The following is a 22,661-nucleotide window of genomic DNA, read 5'->3' as shown; positions in this document are numbered from 1 at the left end:
GTGAGATGTTAGTGATTTTATTTGTTGGTACCCATAAAATCCACTGGGATTCATACAAATCTGTTGAGATCAGATGCATTGTTTCTGACTTATATTTAATAGCCTTGAATATTAACCATCAGTATTGACCATCTTCAGTTGATTAATTAAGGAAGGCTGCGGGTTTGTAAATTGATGTTTAGCAGTTACAACACTTAAATGAGAAATTGTTAAAGTTCTGTTAGTGTAGTTTCTTCCTGTGTAGAATTCTTATCTATTTTCTAGATATTTTCTCAAGTTATATAAATGTCTACTACTGTAATTTTTAATCAATAACCCATAAATTTTGATGGGAAAAAAATACAATTTTTCATTTCTAGAATATAGCTAGTGTCTTTTTAAGAACTAAAATATAATAAAGTAATATTTCAGACTGTAACAGGTTTACTTTCTTTTACAGCATGTAGATGTAGCAGCTTTACTAATAAAATATAATGCTTGTGTCAATGCTACGGACAAATGGGCTTTCACACCTTTGCACGAGGCAGCCCAGAAGGGACGAACACAGCTTTGTGCATTATTGTTGGCCCATGGAGCTGATCCAACTCTTAAAAATCAGGAAGGACAAACACCTTTAGATTTAGTTTCAGTAAGTGATGGGATCTTTGAAAAATATCAGTGCTTTCCTGACATTTTGAAAATTCCCTTAGTATATATATATAAAATGTCTTTATGGTGAATGTGGCAAAATCTGGCTTTTAGCTTGGTTTCAATTTTGGATCTCTTTGGTATTAAAATATAATAAGTAAATAGTAGAATTATCAGTTATTGTAAGCTGAGTACTTCTAGAAATGGGAAAAAGAAGTATAAGGTATACTGCTTACATTAGTCGGGAAACAAGCAGGCAGGGTGCTTCATGAATGCCATTCATGGGGCACAGGATAGTATGGGCCCTGGGGTCTTTATGAACTCCCCAGCTGGGAGCATTGCCTTCAGCATGCAGCTGCAGAGCCTGGTTGATAGAGATTTTCTTCCCTCCAAACACTGTCTCATCTCAAAGGTTTTATTACATACTCCGCCAAAACCGTTCATGAAACAAGTTTGTTCCTCCAGTTTTCTGTGGGAAGTCCTTTTTTCCTTTCCTCTCCTGAGAAAATTCCTACAGGTGTCTCCATTGTGGCCTCCAGCCTCTGCTGTGGCCACTGTGACTAAGGTGCTTCTCTTGCCTCTGCCTCTGAGGACACTGACCCAGAGCGGTAGAGGGAAAGGGAGAGGAAATTCTGCTTGAGATGGAGAAGGAGAGTCTGTCCTGCAGATTGCTTTCTACCGAGAGATTCCACTGTTGCAAGTTACATTGAGAAACTGAAATTTAGTTCAGCTGATTGGATAGAATTTTCTCAGCAGGCCGACAGCTCAACTGTATTTACAAGATTATTTCTTAAAGGGAAATGTCCTTTCAGTCCAAACTAACTGAGAAGTGAACTTTTTCTAATTCAGTCCACCCATGTGTTAGTCCACTAGATATAATTAAGTGACATTGAAACAGGGTGCCCTAGAGAACATGCTTAGGCTTTAGAGTCAGACAGACCTGCCTTAGAATTCTAGCTCGACCACTTAACAGTTGTATGGTTTTGCAGGTTGCTTAACCTCAAAGCCTCAGTTACAATCTGTAAATAGAGGTAAAATATACTTGGTTAATATGAGAATTAAATGAGGGATACCTAAAGTCCTTGGCATGCTCTCAGGTACATAAGAGGCATCCAATAAATTGTGCTATTATTATTTTTAAATGATACATACCAACTATGAATGTCATGGGAGTCCTCAGATTCAGGGAAAAAAGGTAAGGATTGAAAAGGCAGTATAAATGACAAGCCATGAAAACAAGTACTGATTTACTTCTTACTGAATGTTAATTACTTGGTTAATTACTTGGTGTCTTAATTGAGCGTTGTAAAAGAATAGTTGTTGTTTAATTGCTAAGTCATGTCTGACTCTTTTGGGACCCTATGGACTATAGCCCACCAGGCTCTTCTGTCTATGGGATTTCCCAAGCAAGAATGCCGGAGTGGGTTCCATTTCCTTCTCCAGGGGATATTCCCAACCCAGGGATCGAATCCACGTCTCCTGCTTGCCAGGCGAATTCTTTACCACTGAGCCACTGAAAGAAAAGTATTTGTTACTAATTAAATTAATATACCAGTAAATTTGGGGATTTTTTTCTATTCTGGCTTATTTGATTAAAATTATATCTTTATTCCCTACCCTTCCAAATGTTTGATTTTGAGAAACAAATATGTTGCTGGAATTTTTCCCCCTAAAATCAACTATCATTCTGTTTGCTAAAGTTCTACTTAGATTGAATTACTTCAGAATGCCTTTTAAAGTTTTCAGATCTTTTTAAATTTTATATTTCTAAAATTAATTTCAGTACTTTTCAATCATGATGTCTTAGGGTTTTTTTTCTTGCTTTGCCACATCTAACACTTTTATTTTGTATGCCTGAGAGTATATGTTCTATATTATGTTTTACATTTAATAACAGTTTAGCTGAATATCACTTATTTGCTTCACTTTTTAAAATAATTGTTTTTATATAAGCAATTCTAGTGCAAATCTGCTAAGGTTTTGTCATATTTTTTAATGCATTCTGTTGGGTATAGTAGAGTTTTACAACCTGCTTACTGCAGATTTCACCTCTCTCTAACATCTACTCCAGGCAGATGATGTCAGTGCTCTCCTAACAGCAGCCATGCCCCCTTCTGTTCTGCCTTCATGTTGTAAACCTCAAGTGCTCAATGGCATGAGAAGCCCAGGAGCTACCGCAGATGCTCTGTCTTCAGGTCCGTCCAGCCCATCAAGCCTTTCTGCAGCCAGCAGTCTTGACAATTTATCTGGCAGTTTTTCTGAACTATCTTCAGTAGTCAGTTCAAGTGGAACAGAGGGTGCTTCCAGTTTGGAGAAAAAGGAAGGTGAGACATTCAGCCAAAATAACTGATACTGGATTGCTGAAAAGTCATTTTTAATATTATTATGGGAATTCTAATGAAACTTTTTCACTCCACGTTCAGACTTGATGAGGTTCTAATGCTAACCTACTCTTTAGATGTAAACATACTTTTTGAAAGCTATAGAAATCCTTTTGGTTGAGTACTAGGCCTTTATTTATCTCTTCCAGTGTATTATAATTTTTGAGTTTTTTTTTTAAAGAAAAGGAAAGGAATTCTGTGGTAGTCCAGTGATTAGGACTTGACACTTTCACTGCCATGGGTCTTGTTTCAGTCCCTAATTGGGTAACTAAGATCCCGCAAGCCACATGGTGCTGCCAAAAAAGAAAAAAAAAAGACACATATACCTACAGTCTCTTTACCTTAAGATAGGGAAACTTCATTTTTACATTCAGATATAATTGACATATAATATTATATTAGTTTAAGCTATATGGAAACTTAAAGATACAATTAAAAATAAATTTTTTTTTAAAGATTCTTTGTTAACATGTGAGTGAGTGCCCCCTTGATTAGCCCTTTCTTTTAACGATGGAGCTTTTTCTTCACTTTTTTTTTTTTGGTGTGGCAGCACGTATATGGGCTCTTGGTTCCCTGACTAGGGATCATACCTGTGCCCCCTACATTGGGAGTAAAGAGTCTTAACCACTGGACCCCCATGGAAGTCCTCTTTGTAATTTTGATATTAAGTTTAATATTATATTGCGATGCATTATATTTTGTTTCATCTTTATATTTGTACATATAATATCACAAAACTTTGCTGTTCTAATGTTGATACACATTATTTCCTATGTGAAATTCTGTGTTGTTTTTTTTTTTATTTTCCAGTTCCAGGAATAGATTTTAGCATAACTCAATTTGTAAGAAATCTTGGGCTTGAACACCTAATGGATATATTTGAGCGAGAACAGGTAAGTACATGAGTTGTTTCACTTGGTTTGCTGTTTTGGGGAACCTCAAGGGAAAAATAGAAGCTTTTCAAATGCCCTGAACCATTCAACATATTGAGGACTGAAAAGGATGGTTTTTTTTTAAGGACTGGAAATCAATCCCTCTTCTAATTTGGCATGTTTTTTTCCATTTAGTTTGTTGCTCTTGTTGTTTACTCACTAAGTCATGTTTAGTTTATTAGCACATAAAAATTGTTTCTTGTGTGGTAACAAAATAGCTTTCTTGAATAAATCTAGCTTATGCATTTCTTAAAGGTAAGTTATCCTTGACCTCAGTTTGTTCAATTCTCTTACATGAATCGCTACCCACTCTAAGCCTGACATGTTGCTAACCACTTTGGGAAGCTATATAGACACACAGACTATATATCTGGGCTTTTCTTGAACAGTCCTAATTTAAGTTTTCTGTCAGAATACATTTACTGATTTTTTGAGTTCAGAAAATGTAATTATTGTAGACTTGTACCTCAAAGGAATTTTAATCTAGTTACGGAGCTATAGCAAGAACATATGAAGAATTAAGTTTTTGTCATAGAAATTCAAATAAAGAGTTATTACAAGCTGGACTATTCAAAGAAAGCTTCATGAAAGGAATGCCTTCAGTTTCACAAAATGGGAATCATATATTCCGGGTTAAAAGGGTTAGTTTGAACAATAATGCTGAAGTTATCAGTTAACATAGTGCAGAATCTGTAGGAACATTACATTAAGACATTGTATAAATAGTTGGATATAAAGTGATAGTGGAAAAGATAAAATAGTGTGCCTAAATGTGGTTAATTTGAAAATATATTTTTGTTTTGCAGTTTAATGCTACTCAGGTTCAAATACTAAATGAAAATAATGATGTTTTTGGTTAGTTCTTGATTCAACTTTTTGTTTAATTAACTGCAGCTTTTCAGTTTTAGTTTAATAGCTGGTATGCTTTCATTTCTATGTTGTGTTCAGAAGTCATTTGAAATAAATATGTAAGTCTAATAACATTGTGAGAACACCAATATATGAATGTTTTCCAAATAAGTCTTCTAAACAGTTTCATTCTCTTTTGTAAGATCACGTTGGATGTATTAGTTGAGATGGGACACAAGGAGTTGAAAGAGATTGGAATCAATGCTTATGGACATAGACACAAACTAATTAAAGGAGTTGAGAGACTTATCTCTGGACAACAAGGTATTTCATTTTAAGTCATTGCTATCATCAATTTAACAGCTTGCATAAAGGCAGCCCTCAACTTACTAAAGGATAATTTTAAAATCTGTAACAGTCCACTTGATAAGAAGAGTACTAATGAGGATTCTGGAAACCTGGGGTCAGATCTTAAATCTGCCACTGTTAGGCTTGCTGAACTGCTACCTTTAACTCTGTGAACCTAAGTGAAGTGTCTGGGCCATCCAGAAATATGGGTGTTATTTTAGCTCTGAAGTTTTTTCTGTTACTTCCATTCACTCATTTCTGAAGTTATTGTAGCTCAAAAATTATATGGTTCTAAAAGATCTGAAACTTGGATATCTCATATGGTAATATAATAGGTAATGGCTAGGTGTTCAGGTCTGCCCATAAAATAATGTTGTAAATCTCTTTTGCTGTAAATAAGTTACATTTTAAACACTTGCAATAAAAGTACAAGGAAACAATAATGTTGCAACTAAGGAAACGTAGCGAAACAAAGTTGAATAATATTTTATTTCTCTTGAATGTTGATACATAAGGAAAATGCAAATTGCATTTGTTTGGCAAATATTCACACTTCCTGTATATCAGGTGTTGGTATAAGAGATGAGTTATTTTAGTTGTCAGAACCACATTTTAAGTTTCTTGTTCAACTGAGGGAGTGACGTATGTACCCTGAGATTAGAAGCATCCTATAATTGAAGACCTGGCTGTACAACTGGGGTTAAAGACAAACCTCTGTTAGCAAAACTGAGGGAATTTTGAGGAAAGAATGTATTCTATCCAGGAAAGGGTCTATCTCTTGAGGAAAAAAACCAGAACTTTGAAAGTTCGGTGATTCAAGCTAAGGAATGCTTTAAACTGAAATTCTGGATTAGGATTGAGTAAAGGTAGTTGCACTTCATTTGTCTGATGGGAACTAGGGCAAAGCATTTAAAATGTGAGATAGTCTTAGATATTCCTAGTATAGAAGACAAAATTTTATAAGATGAAGAGGGTAGACTCGAGGCTTTTTGGAATGTTAGTATGAAGAGGAACTGGAACCCTCAGTTTTAGACTGCCATTGTGCCTGTACTAGAAGACACTCACTGTGAATCTGGTAGGGAGGCAGTTAAGACTGTTTAAAGGTTCAGGAAACAATGACAGAAACAGATACACTGCTTCCAAGTGGCAGAGGTACATCCCTCCCTGCCGCCTTTGGTCCTCTGGTCATTCTGATGACATCCGGCTGCAGTTGAGTTGGAACATTGATTCCTACGTGGAGGAGAAACACCACAACAACACAGAATGACTACGTCTGATCTAGCACATCATGGTCACTTTCCTACATAAAGTTAGCACCTGCCTTATCTTCATTTGCAGCTAGGAGTCTGTATAATAGCAGCAGTATACCCAGTTTGCAAATTAGAACCAGTGGCAAACTTCTGACTGTGTCTCTTACCTTGCTGACTTAACAGCCTTAGCTGTTATTCAGTGCATCAAGTCAACAGATTACATGTTCTGATCTTTCAGCACTTATGAGTATCTTCTTGGGGCATTCGAAGATGCCTTAGTCCAGGGTCTGTCACAGACTTGATTCTGTTAAGTGTTTTTTCTCTAAAATGTCCTCCTCTGTATGGTTGTCATACTTCCCGTAGATATTACAATTCAGCCATACCTATACATCGTTATTAGGGTTTGGCATATTTGTGATAGTTCTGTTATTCAGACCAGAACAGTGTTCTTAGTCTCCAGAGGGAAACTGCCATGCATTAACCCAGCAGCAGAGGACTTATATGCAGAGTACATCAGGTGAAATGCCAGGCTGGATGAATCACAAACTGGAATCAAGATTGCTAGGAGAAATGCCAGCAACCTCATATGTGCAGATGATACTACTTTAATGGCAGAAAGGGAAGAAGAACTAAAGTGCCTCTTGATGAAGGTGAAAGAGAAGAGCGAAAAAGCTGGCTTGAAACTCAGCATTCAAAAAATGAAGATCATGGTATCCGGTCCTATCACTTTGTGGCACATAGATGGGGAAAATGTGGAAACAGGGTCAGATTTCATGTTATTGGGCTCCAAAGTCACTACGGACAGTGACTGTACCCACAAAAGTAAAAGACGCTTGCTCCTTGGAAGAAGAGCTGTGACGAACCTAGACAGTGTATTAAAGAGCAGAGACATCACTTTGCCAACAAAGGCGTATATAGTCAAAGCTCTGGTTTTTCCAGTAGTCATATATGAATGTGAAAGTTGGACTATGAAGAAAGCTGAGTGCCAAAGAACTGATGCTTTCAAACTATGGTGCTGGAGAAGACTCTTGAGTGTCCCTTGGACAGCAAGGAGATCAAACCTGTCAATCCTCAAGGAAATCAACCCTGAATATTCATTGGAAGGAATGGTGCTAAAGGTGAAGCTCCAATACTTTGGCCACCTGATGCAAAGAGCTGACTCACTAGAAAAGACCCTGATGCTGGGAAAGATTGAAGGCAAGAGGAGAAGGGGATGACAGAGGATGAGATGGTTGGATAGCATCACTGACCCAGTGTACATGAGTTTGAGCAAGCTCCGGGAGAGGGAGAGAGTGAAGGACAGGGAAGCCTGGCATGCTGCAGTCCATGGGATAGCAAAGAGTCGGACATGACTTAGTGACTGAGCAGCAGCAAAAAAGGACTAGAGTCCTACCTGAGAAATTACGTGAGAAAACAGTGGAGCTCTGGAGGTCTTGGAGAGATTAAAGGAGAATGTGTTAACAGATACAACAAAGAAATCAGAAAATCATGTGTAAGATTCCATTTTAAAAGCTTTTGTGAGAGTAAAAATACGAAAGTATATATGATCTTAACTGTTGACATTCAGAAAATAGGATAAATTCATTGCTGAATTGAATCTATTATGTGTTAGAATAAGCATTCCATCGTTAGTAAGCTTTATGACTTCTCATTCTTGGATAATTTAAAATTACGTGCGGCCATGCTAGTTTCTTCTCAGTTTTACAAAAAATAAAGGGACCAAATGCTGAAAGGGCTGCTTAGTTAATAAAGGAAATAATTTGAAGAAGAAAACATGACACATAGGAGATAAAGAATAGAAAGATTTTCGGAACTATTCTCACAAAACCCTTATTACTTGTAAGGTCAAAAAAATAGTCATCTAAATGCAGTGTAACTTTCTGGTTTGGATCCTGGAAAAGTAAAAGGTAGTGGGGAAAAACTGGTGAAATCCAAATAAAGTCTGTAATTTACTTGATTTTAATAGGTGTGCTGTGATTGTATAAAATGGGAACATTAATGTTGCTGATGGTGACTTTAGAGAGTGGAGTGAGGGCACAGAGGAACTCTCAGTGCTCTCAGCTTTCCTATAAATCTAAATTGTCCCCAAATAAAAAACTTTTAAAAACTGGCAATAAGCATCAGATAAATTGGGTGGTTGTATTGGGTTGGTGTTTATTGTGGACTAGGGGGTGGGGTTCTGGCAAGTTTTTTTTTTTTTACCTGCAAATTTCATTTGGTAGGTCTTAACCCATACTTAACTCTGAACACCTCTGGAAGTGGAACAATTCTCATCGATCTGTCTGCTGAAGATAAAGAGTTTCAGTCTGTGGAGGAAGAGGTATGTTCATACACCATATAAATGTTGGGTCAGCAGCTGAATTTCCCAGAAGTTCCCAGATCTATTTGAACATGCATGTAGCAGGAGTTTTAATTGTCCCTCACTCTACCACCTGAAAACTTACAAAATCAGCATTTAAAATACACTATCTCAGTAAGCTTTAACTCTAATAATTTGGTTCAGCATTGCAATTAATATACAGAATTCTGTTGGAGAAGAGGTTGCTAATATTCCCTTCCTTCATGAAAGCAATTGCAAAGCCCCGTATCTTAGACAAGACCCAGAACATGTGGGTGCTACTTATCTAGGAAATGTTTTTCTAACTTTCTTTCCATAAAACTCTTACATCCACCAAAGTCTTAAAATAGTGCCCTGCGCGTGGAAGAACACCATACCCTGTATGTGTGAGCTGAGCGCAGAGATACAAAGTTGAGTGAGACTCGGTTCTAAATCTCAGGAAACTCCAACTCTCAGTGAAATATAAATTGTGCTTTATGAGAGCAAAACGAATGGGAACGAATAAATCATTGGTTTTGTTTTGTTTTGTTTTTTTTAGTATGTCAGCTGGTTGGCTTTGTATGTTTAGCTCACCTGTGCATTTGCTTGTTTCCTTTTGTTCCAGTAGTTTGGGTTATATAATTTTCACCTATAGGTATTTTTAGATTGATTGTATCAACTATGCACTGTTTCTTGAAAGTAGTTCTTGCACACTTATAGAACTCATTCCTTAAACAACAAAAATATTAAAAACCTATTTTGTCTTAAGAATCATATGAGTCAAGAACCGTGTTCCCTAAATCAGAAAAGACATACAAGCTAATGCACATATTTTTGAAATGTGTTTCCATCAGATGCAGAGTACAGTCCGAGAACACAGAGATGGAGGTCACGCAGGTGGGATCTTCAACAGATACAATATTCTCAAGGTAATAAATCAGTGAAAATAAAGTTCACCGTGACCATAGTTTTCAAAAGCCTGAAACCATGATTAACTTTCGTAAGAACATCATCTGTCCAGCCCAGTAGGTCTTTCACATGGCATCAGGGGTATTTTGGGAAAGAATATGTCCTTGGCAGGTTAAGATCCTTAAATCTCTGTAGTAACCACTAGTTCAGCCTCTGTTGAACATATTTAAGTTTAGAGATTATGCTTTACATAATCTCTAAACTTAAAGATTATTTAAGCTTTATCTTTAAACTTAAATAATTTAAGTTTAAATGGCAAGATATATGATTATCTTAACTGTTGACATTCAGAAAATATGACAGATGCATTGCTGAATTAAAGAATTATTACGGATTAGAATAAGCATCCCATTGTTAGTAAGCTTTATGACTTCTCATTCTTGGATGATAAACCCTGTAGTCTTAGGATTTTAAATATGGACACTACTGTTGAGGTACTCCTGCTGAATTTTTTTCAGTACTTTTGAATTTTTTTGTGGCTCATGGAGGGACTCCCATCTTTACGGTTACACCATGGTTTGTTTGTTTCTAGTTTGTCCTAATTGTGACTATTCCAGGTTTCTGTGAGTCCTCACACATAATACCATTTTTTGGTAATTTTAGTAGTACTCCCTCTGTACCTTTCATCTTTCCAGAAATAGTCATTTAAATAAAATATGTTAAAGAGAGTACTGACACTTATTAATATCAGGTACTCTTCTCAGGGCCTTTTCAGCTTTGCTAATTTGCTTGGTGTTTTTAAAAGCTGTATGGCAACCAAACTGTATACTCTACTTGAGATGCATAATGATTTTCTGTTAACTACATTGATATATTCTTAATCATTGTAAGATTTAGAGTTATAATGTGGCAAGTATCTCTGATACCTAAGTTTTAAACTGAAAGGTGAATAGTATCAAATCTTTCAGTTGTGTTATATTACTGTCTCACAATAATATACTATTTTGAGTATACCAATAGAGGTCATATTTTAGAGTTATTCATCAAGATCGTTATGTTCTTACTATTTAGAAATAAGATGATATAAAATAAGTACACATTATTCAGGTGCAAGGGTTATTCTTTCAGGACCTGTATTTTGTTAGTTCATATCAGAGTATGACCTGAATGACATCTTGAGTTTTCTTTTCATGAACACATGTATAATATTTACTATGACAAATAATTATTCCTATTATAGGTAGATTTTAGTCAAGGGCATTTTGTATGCAACCAGTTACCAAATGTGCCAAGGTTTGTTAAGGGTGAGGGCAAGGAACAGAATATGGGTTTGATTTCTAGAGTTACTGAATTTGGGAGATATGCTGTTTTCTTTCTCTAGAAAGATATTTTAGCACAATATCTAATACAAGTGTTTTCATTGATAAAACTTTTGTTTTCGTTCCCTTTTTTAAAAAACATGAATGAGCTCTGTTTATGCCAGTCTGTGTGCTTTGATTATGTCTTGGATGGTATTTTGAGTTAATTTGAACCTAGACTAAAACCATCAGCTCCCAGATGTGTTCTAGGACCAGCAGGGGGCTGTAGCACCCTTAAATACAGCTGAAAAGCAGCGCTAGGATTGTGAGTTTTGACCTTAGAAATACTCCTAGTGAAACCATCTTAAAACTTTTCTCCAAACAAAAGTTTTAGGAATTGGAGGGATAGGGAAGAATAGAGGAAATATTGGGGGGGGGGGGGTGTGTGATTGTTTGGTGTGGCTAAATCAAATATTTTAATTAAAAACAGATAAAGATGGTACTTTGAGCCAGAAAAAGCAGTTGGGGGAAAGATAGTATTTTCTTTCTTATACTTCCATACAGAACTCAGCATGTCTGATTTGGAGATGTTTTAGTAATAATTCTAAAGTGAGAATAAAAGTATTTTAATAAATTAATAGTACTCTTGACCTTTACATATAGCCATATGTAACTTTTTCTCATCTGTAGTTTTTGATTTCTAAAATGTACCTATATTTTCATCTTTATGGTTGTGACAAAGTTTTTTAGTTGACTAAAAATAATACATAATTTATATTTCAGAGAAAAGTTTTGCCTCTCTTCTGGTCCTATGTGGCCCATTTTTGGTTAAGATTAACAAATAGGTAAGTAATTATTGTGATCCATAGATTTTATTTTGCTGGTTTCTTTTTATAGATTCAGAAAGTTTGTAACAAGAAACTATGGGAAAGATACACTCACAGGAGAAAAGAAGTTTCTGAAGAAAACCACAACCATGCAAATGAAAGAATGCTATTTCATGGTAAGATTCCTCTCCCCCTACCCTGCCATCATCTTTCTCCACGTTTTTTGCCAGGTTTGAAATAATAATGAATCTGTATATTTCTCATATCATTTTTTAAAAAATAAACATTATTTCTGTAAATCTTTGCATTTATATTTGTGTTTTCAATCTCTTTTGAATTTATATGTTTTGAATGGATATAGTTTATAAATAAGATTACCATAATAGAAAAAGTATAGAAACAATAATACTGACTATTAATATTTTCTCTTTATATATATATAATATATGTGTGTGTGTATGTATGTATGTATGTATGTAGTTGATTTTGTGTGTTATGGTTACTCTGGAAAATTGGTGTGTGTTACTTTTAACTGGTTGATTGAATTAAAAGAAGATCTGAAAATTGCCTCAGAAGAATATATACATCCTCTAGTGACTGTGTTTCTAAGTGTCAAGGGTGCAAAAAGATAATTGTTGTTGAACCCAAGGAGTTTTCTGAGAAGTTTTATTTTATTGAGAGCACCATTACTTGTCATTTTTGAAATTTCCTATTTATGTTGCAACATGGCAGGTGTTGGTGGTTGATCTTTCAAGTTTATAGCAAAGATGAATGTAGATATTAATGTGTGTTTATCAAGTCTTTAAGCACATTATCCATGATAGTTCCAATCTGTTCCTTCAATTGGCTTTGATTGCAAAAAATTTTTAGAGACTTGGTAAAGTTCTATAAAACACAGTATTTAAATTTCACAATCCCCTGGAACAATGGCTATAGCAGACTGAATTAGTATATAATATCTAAATGGTACTTCTCATTTCAAAGCCCTAAAAATTGTCATGATAATCTCTTGGCATAGAACATGATACTTATTTATGTATTGACTTAAGGGTTGTAATGTATGACTTTTTCTATTTTATAATAGAAATGGTTTTGGTTTTTCAAGTTAATTCAAGTAAGTTATTCTATTCTTTAGTATTTCTGTAAAGCGGAATTCAGTGAATTTCCTGTGTCCCTTTATGAACAGGGACACTGATCTTGATGAATCCGTTAGCTGTGTCATATTGGCTTTTCCCAAGCCCCAGCCTCACTGTACTCCCTGACCTGGTCTCCATGCTTAGTACCTCCTGGTCTTTGGCTGAGCTCCTTCTTGGCATGCATGCAAGGAAGGAGGAGAAAGAAGTCAGTATGTAGGGAATGAAGGAACACACCACATTTGCAGATGGAATCTGGTACTAGCAAGTGATAAAAGGTGGAGAAGCGGAAGGATAGGAGAGAAGTATAAAGAAAAGCATGACCTCGAAAAGATCACTTTAGCCACTTTGGGTATCTAGAAAAAGTACACGGACGTGGGTGTCATTGCATGACCTAGTTGCATTCAGCCTGGCCATAGGAGGTGAATTATGAGACTCTTGATTCTGGGTTTGTATAAATTTGGGGCTGGGACTTTGATAACTCTAGCACTGATGTTTCTTTCAGGTGATCTGTACATTTTTCCTAGTTGAATCTGTATGTGTCCTTACTTTGGCATCTGAACCACCACCCTGTTAGAAATATTCATTCACATCAGCAGTTCTTCTAAAATAGCTGTTCTAAAGTAGTGAGCCAGCTGACAGTTGTGTTTTGGTTTTGCTTATCATTTCCCTTGTCCCTTTATGAACAGGGACACTGATCTTAATGTATGGATGTTAATTCAGAATTTAGCTTCTTCTGATGTCTGTTCCTCTCACTGCTTGGAGCCTTAAGTAGTGGGATTTTAGTCCATCATGTGTCTAAGCTGACTTGTTTTCACTCAGGGCACCATGGGAATGGGTTGGCTGTAGTGCCCTCTGATTTTTGTGGAGTCAAGCAATTGAAGAAAAAAGAAAGAATTTAACTTGTAAGACGCTTAAGCTTTTATTCCTTTTCTTTTTATTTAAAAATGTTACCTATTTATATGTATTTTAGGGTCTCCCTTTGTGAATGCAATTATCCATAAAGGCTTTGATGAAAGGCATGCCTACATAGGTGGCATGTTTGGAGCTGGGATCTATTTTGCTGAAAACTCTTCCAAAAGCAATCAGTATGTATACGGAATTGGAGGAGGTACTGGGTGTCCAGTACATAAAGACAGATCTTGTTACATCTGCCACAGGTAAGAAATCACTTTTCTCATTTATTTTGATAAGAATCAGATAAGAACTGGTTTCATATTGAACTTTTCGGGTAAAACATTGTCTTGGACAACTCTAGGAATCCAAGTGAGGCATAGTTCAGGTCGCTTTGGCCCTCTCACTGGTTCTAATAGTAGCTGATGTTTTTTAAATGGTCTGTAAGAGCCAAGCACAGTTATAAGCATTTGATCTGTTCACCTCATTCAAATCTGAACACACAGTGCTTTCAGAATATGGAGTAGAAAATATCGCTTGGCATGAAAGAGATTTTATTGTGGACTGTTTAAAAATCTAGTATTCAAATGCTATTAATAAAACGGCATTATTTGCTACACCTAATCATTTCATGGTTGGGGGCTGCTGTCTATGGGGTCACACAGAGTTGGACACGACTGAAGCGACTTAGCAGCAGCAGCAGCAATGGGTGAGAGAATCTCTCCTCCACTGTGGTATGATTTTAATTGTCAATTTGTGATATTACTACTCAGAAAAAAGTTACAATAAAGCATATCAGCATGTCAGTCCTTTTAGAAAGCAGGTTATCAAAGAATTACTTTGTACTTCTTATTTTCCTACGTTTAGTTACCCTAGTGGAACTTAGTTGTTAAAAATCATTCGAATGACTTGGCCCTAGTTGATAAAATCCTTGTAGGTAAATAATCTTCACCATTTGAAAAATCAAGATTAATTACTGAGATTTATTCTGTGGTTAGAGCACTGCTTATAAAGACCTAGAACAGTAGCTATCAAACATCAGCAAGTTCAGAATAACCTAGAGGGCTTATTAAAACACAAATTCCTATGCCCTGCCTCCTGAATTATTGATTTAGTAGGTCTGGGGCTAGGGCACTAGAACTTGGATTTCTACCGAGTTCCTAGGGGATGCTGAAGTTTTTGATCACAGATCTAGAAACCCTAGAGCAGTAGTTCTCAGCTGTGGGAGCACATTGGAATTACATGAGGGGCTTTAAAAACTACTAATGACTGTGTCCTACCCTCAAGAGATTCTCACTTGGGGGTCTGGTCTGGGCATGGGATTTTTAAAAGCTTCCCAGCTAATTTTGAAAGGCTGCCAAAGTGAAGGACTAAAGTCCTGAAGGGAGACAAAGACTATCTGTTTATATTTTGTTCTTACTATTTTTCCCCTAAACTTAGACTCGTAGGTGTCTAAAGCCAGACCTCCTGGGTATGACCTCCCACCCACTTCTATTTTAGATCATAGGTTGGAATGGCTAGGAGACTTGTAATTTCTTGAGAGTCTGTAAATTGAACACTGCTATCTTTACTTGTCATATATCATCTGGAGGCTAAATAGTTCTGACTATTAATAGTAAGCAGTGTTCTAGTACCTCTTCTCAGTTGTCTTTGAAGTACAATGCTTGTATGTCTGGAAATAAATTTATTAACTTAAGATTTCTGTATGCTGAGTTATCATGGAATGATTGTGACTATAATAGAAAATCTATTAGAAGTGCTAAGAAAATTTGCAAAGAGCATATTTAGAATAAAAAATATAGCCTATCTTCTTTGGAGACAGAATCATCAGGCAACCAAATCTGTTCTCCTGTAGAAAGAAAAGTAGATTAGAGAGAGCAACAGTGAAATAATAAAGTTTGTTGGACCTAAGGAAGGCCAATCATATGCCCTTGGGGAGTGAGAAAGTAATACAACCTAAACTTGTGGTGAGGAAAGACATTTGAAGAAGAAACATTTCAGCTAAACTTGAAAAATGACCATTAGCCAGTTGAAGAGTGGTGGAACGTATTCTAGATGGTAAAAGAAACGTGTGTCTAATGGCCTTGAGGCAGAAAGCTTGGCCTGCAGGAAGAAAAACGAATGTGTCTAGGTATAACGAACACAAAGTCAAGTTGGAGAATTTGGGATCATTGTAAGAAATTTGGGTTTTCTTTTAGGCACAGTGAACAGTCTCTAAAAGGTTTTAAGCAGAATAGTAGTGTCATCTGACTTATGGTTTTTGCTGTTTGTTTTTTCCCTAAATCACTGGTAGCTTAGATGGAAAATAATTTAGACAGGGATTAGAGTAAAAACAGAAAAAGTAGCTCAAAGACCATTGTTAATAGTCCGGGTGAAAATTTGGGCAATTTGGACTTAATGGTGACAGTAGAATTTAGAGGAGAGATACATTTTGCAAGTGGAATCAATAGGACTTACCTGGATAAATGTTCAACTTTGTGAGACACTTCATGGAAGTCCCTTAAAACCTCCTCCTTCTCCTCACTTGGGCTATGATTTGTGCTTTTGCTGGGATACAAACAGGATGGCAGAGTCAGTATCACTTAAAGATTATTATAATCTCTCTAAGATAGTATTTTATAGTTACAGTGAGGATTAATTAAAGTGACAGATTCTTTCATTAGTGAGAGTAGTAGAAGATATTCTTTAAAAAGTTTAAATGGTGAAAACAATCATGTTTTATGTATAAATGCATTCAAAAGCTTATATAGTGTACATAAATAAAACTGTCCTGTATGGCCTTGTCTCAAGGAAATCTTTTCCTTTTCATGTGTTATAGGCAGCTTCTCTTTTGCCGTGTAACCTTGGGAAAGTCTTTCCTGCAGTTCAGTGCAATGAAAATGGCGCATTCTCCTCCAGGTCATCACTCAGTCACTGGTCGACCTAGTGTAAATGGCCTAGCATTAGCTGAATATGTTATTTACAGAGGAGAACAGGTAATTCAGTTTTATTTGTTCATTTTCAGCAATACTTTAGAGCTATACTTTAACCTCTTACTAATCTTTTAAATTAACAAGGCAGAGTGCCTTACGAACTGGATTTCTTTTTAACTTTTATTTGGAAATTATTTCAGACTTAGAGTTGCAATAATAGTAAAGAGACCCTTTACCCAGATCTTCCAAATGTTAATACTTTAGCATTCTCTCTCCTTTATCATGTTCTCCCTACTATATGTGTATATCCCTTTTTTTCCCCCCTGCGCTACTTGGAAGTAAGGTATAAGCATCTTCCTTTACATTTAAATACTTCAGGGTGTATTTCCTAAATACACCTAGATTTTAAGGACATTCTCTTAAAATTGTTAAAGTCAGGAAAATATCATTGGTGTAGTAAATCTAACCTACAGACCTTATTCAGATTTTGCCAGCTCTTCTGAATTTTTTTTTAAGCTTCTGTAAAATATAATTAATTAGAATCCTATATTTATTTTAATAGTTAACCTCTCTGTAGCAAAGAAATGTGTAATTCCCTCTTGTTCTTAGTGGCATAGATGCAGTCAGAAGCATCTCTAGAGCAGCATTATGTACTGGGGATATGTATCGGGATAACCTCAGCTCCTAAAGACAAACACACGCTCAGCACTTATCCTAGACCTGCTGATAGAGAATCGAAGGGATTGCAATCATGTATAAGGCTGTTTTGAGAAGAGGCCCTTTCATGATTCTGATCTGCAACACAAATTTAGAGCTTCTTCCCTAAAGATAAGGAATCCTTAGAATAAGTCTTCATTCAAAAAATTTATTTACCAATTTTTGAATTAATCTTTCTCTTCCAGGCTTATCCTGAATATTTAATTACTTACCAGATTGTAAGGCCTGAAGGTATGGTTTATGGGTAAATAGTTGTTTTAGGAAACTAGCACCACCGAACCTAAAATCATCTAAGCAGCTGGTGGCCTCGTAAGTTTTACTCCTTTGCTGAGAAAAATCATCTTATCCACAACCCTGTGGCAAAAGGTTAAAAATGTGAAAGGGTTTTAACATTCTGACTTGATAAAGCTTTAATAATGTACAGTCTTTTCTAAATATTTCCTGTTTTTCAGCACTTTAACAGATGCCATTCCAGGTTAAACTGGGTTTGTCTGTACTAAATTATAAACAGAATTAACTTGAATCTTTTATACATTATACATTGATTCTAACAGAAACTGTAATTCCCCTCAACAGAATTCATTTTGCTAATACACTACTGTGTTCTTCAAAACACAGCATTTACACTACATACAGTTTCATTTGTAAAACTGTAAATAAGAGCTTTTGTACTAGCCCAATATTTATTTACATTGCTTTGTAATATAAATCTACTGTTTTAGAATGGCAGCGGTTTACAAATTTTTTTCATATGTACTGCTCATCTGTACTTCATCTTGAGTCATCATGATTGAGTGAGCTTTTACGTTTGATTCCAGAGGCTGTGTTGAATTGTTAGCAGACACCTTGTCACTTGGGAAAGATTGATCCTTCAGATTTAATTTGCTGATGGAAGCATTTATCTCTCATCAGTAATCTTTCCCATTTAAGAACTTGTTTCATAAATACTCTGGGAGTTTAATTTGTGATAACTTTGTATGTGTAACACACATTCCAAAGAGCTCTAACTATCAAGGTCCTGATTGTTAAAGACACTTCTTTACAAGCCTCACACTCTGGGTTTCACATTGAAAATTTTTCTCATGTTACTTTGTGAAAATTAGAGCAAGAGCTTCTGTTTTTTAGAGAACAATTATAGTGTTGTTTTCATGAAATGTAAACAGGAAGTTGAATTTCAGATGTGGGAAGGGTAATCCTGAAATTTTTCGAATCTGTTCTAGTTACCTTAAATTTAAAGGGAAAAAAATAGCAGATGGGAGTGGGTAGTTTTTCTCCTGTTCTTTTTCTTTGGCCTTACTGTTTGATGTATAGCCAGTTTATACACCATAGGTAAGCTCAACCCAAAACCATTACACGTGGGTGTCCCAGTTCTCTCCTGGCCTGCTGAATAGGCAGGTGCCATGAGATGGGTGCTTCCGCTCTGGGTTGCCTCATCGTGACATGTTACACCCACTTGGAAATACACTCTGCGCATCGCCTGGTGACCAGGCTTGTTTGGCAGCTGTGGAGGGGAATACCATCCCATAAAATGCCATTCCTATTTTTTAAGGTAAAACTACTTTTCCATGAAATATGCTGAAGCATCTTGGTACAGAGACATGAGTTACAGCTTGGCAAACTGTTGACTCTCATTCTCTTGGAAGTCAAGGCAAGATTGTTACCCACTTAAACCTCTGTTAATGAGGCTGTTCCTATTCACTCTCTGTACCAATTCACATTTGTTTTACATTTTATTCAGTCTCTAAATTAACTAGGCCTGTGCAGTAACTTGTACATAAAGTGCTAGAAAATCATGTTTCTTGTCTTGAGTAAGAGTTATTCGCAGTAAATGCATATCTGGAGTTGTTTCTATTGATGTAAATTGTGATCATTATTTAAGAGGTCAGCTCCTGACCATAAAGTGCTTTTTATACAGCTCTCTAATAATTGCAAATATGATCCTAAAGTCGTTTCTTGGAACACAAATGGAGTATGCCAAATTTTATATAATTTTTCAGGTTCTGGAAGCTTCCAGGTTTTATAATTAGAAGATAATGAGATGAGTTAGTGGAGTTTATATTTACATACCTTCTCTCTCAACATTTAGCTTGTATTGCTCACCCTATGAGTGAATCTGGAATTGCTTATCATGTAAAATCATCATGGTCTATGAGTTTACGATTTTGCAGCCTGTGTTGTTTCATCTAATTCATTTCTTGATTAGTGTGTTGCTTTTCTATGAATGATTATATTGTGGTTAATATGTTAGCATGGCATATTTCAGATAGCTTTTTGTTAGGAACTTGGGGGATGGGGGGCAACTGGGGATTTCTTTGAAGTTTCTGCATGAAATATCTTACTTTATGATGATGGAATTGCTTTTTCTTTTGTCTTATGATTTTTTTTAAGAGGTTTAACTTTTTGTGTGAGTAGTACTATTGTATCCATCTTGAGTGTCTTACTTGTACTGTATCACATTCCATACCCTCATTTAATTCTTAATAAACTGTTCACTTGTTTTTCTGGGTAGCATGGTAATTACTGGAATAGTATAAATGTATTGAATGATCTTTGAAAAAAATGGATTAAGATTACAATAAACCACAATTTCAGGAAAATAATGTAGTTTTGAGTCTAATAGTGATAGAGGCTGCAGTTTAAAATTTGAAATACTGAACACTGTGACCATACCTCTTCAGGTGCTTTAAGATGAAAGTAGCTGTCATATGCTTTTAGACATTTAGTCCATCCAACATGCTTTGGCAAACCTTTCAAGCTCTTTCCTGGAAAATCTGTCTCTTTTTTCACCACGCTGTACAGCTTACAGGATTTTAATTCTCCGACCAGGGATTGAACCCAGGCCCTCGGCAGTGAGAGAGCCAAGTCCTGACCCCTGGACCACCAGGGGATACCCCTGGGAAATCTGTCTTAACTTATAAAGAGGCATAGGAATATATTTTTTGTTTTCTGTGTCATAGAAAATTTATGAGTTTACAAATCTTAAAGTTAGTGATATTTATTACTCTTAAAAGGTATGGTAAGATATATGTATTTCAGATTTCAGTATGCTAAATGTCTGTGTGTATGATCACTTCCCTGCTTTCGATAATAAGAGAACAGTGGTGCAAATAGCTCATATGTCATTTAGTTTTGAAATACTTTTCAGCAGCTTTATCTTACTGCTTGAGTTGGGATAATGTTAACGTGTCCGCTTGCTAGTTCCAAAGCATGTGCGATCCTTTTCTTTGCAGGTGGATGAGGAAAGAAAATTAGCAATAAATTTCCCTGAGCTTTTGTGATTAGTATTCCTGACTGGCCCTTTTCCTACTATCCTGTCTTATTAGAAGAGTAGAGTAACAGAGGAAGCAGGTGGTGGTATACATTCTTCACCAGGAGAACTGTCAGATTTGTATAAAGTTAGCCTTTTCACTATCTACTGAAAAGGATAGCCTTTCGCTATCCACCTCCTCCTCCCCATGCTTTACTAGCTGAGGAAGACTGTGACCTAAAATCTTAATTATAGCTTCTTAGAAGGTTCTTGCTGTCCACATACAAGCCGTCATTGTCAGAAGTGTCTTCTCCATTTTGTTACCCATCCACCATTGTTGTCATCACCATCACAAAAATCGGCACAGAGCCCTCCAGATGGTCTGCCAGTACACTGTAGAGCAGTGCTGTGTAAGTGACCTGTAGTTGGGGCTGGCCTGCAGACTGTTAGTTTCCAGCCCATGGAGAGATGAAAACAAAAATTGAGAGGAAACTTTTATGGCAGTTTGACATTGATGCAGTGTTTTAAATTTCTTTCTTTTTTTCTTTAAGGCCGCACCGTGCGGCATGTAAGATCTTAGTTCCCTAACCAGGGAATGAACCCATGCCCCCTGCATTGGAAGCACAGAGTCTTAGCCACTGGACCAGCAGGGAAGGCCCTTAAATTTCTTTAACTAAGATTTTGGTTTGCAACAAATTGGAAATTAAGAGGAAAACAGAAACACTAGTCCCTCACAGATAATTTGAAAGGTAGAAGAAAAATAATCTGTTTGGTTTGCCACTTAGACCCATCACTTAGCACATGCTGACACATAATAGTGCCTCAAATAAGTTTTACTTGAGTGAATAGTTATTAAGTGATTGGGCTCTTAGAGTCAGATGAATCTGGATTTGAATTTTAGCCTATCCCATACCAACTGTACAACCATGAACAAATTACATAACCTTTATAAGCCTTACAGTACTTATAGGTTTGTTGAGGGAACTAAATGATTTTCTGTATGTACTACTAAGTACCGTAACTGGCAAAAGCTGGTTATTGTAATTATATTATTTCCCTGAATTCCCAGGACCACTGGTTGGGTTTTCTCACTTGTCATGGAGCTACAGAACATAGAATTGTAAAACAAGCAAAACTGATTAGCCACTGGTTCAGATGAAAACCTTTTTTTCCCATCTTTGTTCAGATGAAACCTTAAGAAGCTCAAAATGTGAGGTTTGTATGTCCCTAGGTGGCTGAAGATCTTAGTTTGAAAATGACTAACAAAAGCACACAGCACAGCAACCTGGTTGGGGAAAGAATACATACCCACAATCTTACCTGCATTACGTTGCTAGAGTACCAAAGAAACAAGCTCCACTCAGGATCCGAGTCCAAAACAGTCCACTGTGGGTACGAGTCATCAGATAACAACCTTAGAGGTTTAGAACCCCCACAAACTTAATATAGGATAACTGTGGAATAAGAATATTTAAAATGATTGGCTGAGAGAGGAAAAGATAAAAACCATTAGGAAAGATGACACTGAAAAAAGGCAGAGTAGATTTGAAAAACTCAAGTCTTTTGGAACTAAAAAATGTGTGATTAGTGAAAGTAAGAGCTTGGTGGACAGATTAAACCACAAATTGGGCATATGTGAAGAGAGAACTGGTGAACTAGAAAATAAATCAAGAAGGTACCCACTTATAACAAAGGAAGGGATTGGAAATAGGAAAAAACTAAGAAGCATGGAGAACAGGATGAGAATATCCAGCATAAAGAATACGGGAGGGAAGAGGTTTGAAGATTTTTTTTTTTTCAGAATTTATAAAAGAGATATAGATCTTCAAATTAAAAGACATAACAAATATCTAAAGTGGTGAATAAAAACCAGTCTGCTTCTAGACATATAGTATAATTGCAAAAGATGAGAAAAATCTAAAAGCAACTAAAATGAAATTACCTGCAAAGGAATAATTGCACTAGTAGCAGGCTTTCTCAATGGCAGCAATATGGACCAGAAGGAAACAAAATAAGTTAT

General features: G+C 36.1%; 1 protein-coding gene and 1 non-coding gene across 7 annotated transcripts in view; both read left to right on the top strand.

Moving 5' to 3' along the window:
- TNKS2 (tankyrase 2) overlaps positions 1–19,892 on the top strand; it is a 62,235-nt gene extending 42,343 nt beyond the window's left edge. For 3 of the 6 annotated variants that reach the window (XM_081554968.1, XM_081554958.1, XM_081554999.1), the window contains 10 exons: positions 440–628; positions 2,699–2,951; positions 3,819–3,901; positions 4,993–5,113; positions 8,610–8,707; positions 9,559–9,633; positions 11,809–11,914; positions 13,845–14,031; positions 16,584–16,740; positions 17,580–19,892. In XM_081554968.1, coding sequence (XP_081411094.1) covers positions 440–628; positions 2,699–2,951; positions 3,819–3,901; positions 4,993–5,113; positions 8,610–8,707; positions 9,559–9,633; positions 11,809–11,914; positions 13,845–14,031; positions 16,584–16,740; positions 17,580–17,642 — 1,332 coding nt within the window. In that variant the 3' untranslated portion in view covers positions 17,643–19,892. Of the gene's footprint in view, positions 1–439; positions 629–2,698; positions 2,964–3,818; positions 3,902–4,992; positions 5,114–8,609; positions 8,708–9,558; positions 9,634–11,808; positions 11,915–13,844; positions 14,032–16,583; positions 16,741–17,579 lie in introns of all 6 variants that reach the window. The other 3 variants (XM_081554989.1, XM_081554979.1, XM_081554947.1) reach the window with 2 other exon arrangements.
- Positions 13,609–13,751, top strand: LOC145540069 (small nucleolar RNA SNORA79). The gene has a single exon (XR_014078196.1). It is a non-coding gene; the product is annotated as a small nucleolar RNA SNORA79 (small nucleolar RNA).
- Positions 19,893–22,661: the final 2,769 nt, after the last annotated feature.

Source organism: Giraffa tippelskirchi, chromosome 2 (assembly GCF_054371585.1).
Source record: "Giraffa tippelskirchi isolate mGirTip1 chromosome 2, T2T-mGirTip1v1.2.pri, whole genome shotgun sequence".
NCBI classification, from domain to species: Eukaryota; Metazoa; Chordata; class Mammalia; order Artiodactyla; family Giraffidae; genus Giraffa; species Giraffa tippelskirchi.
The sequence above is the reverse complement of the archived record's forward strand: the minus strand, read 5'-3'. Positions and strand labels throughout refer to the sequence as shown.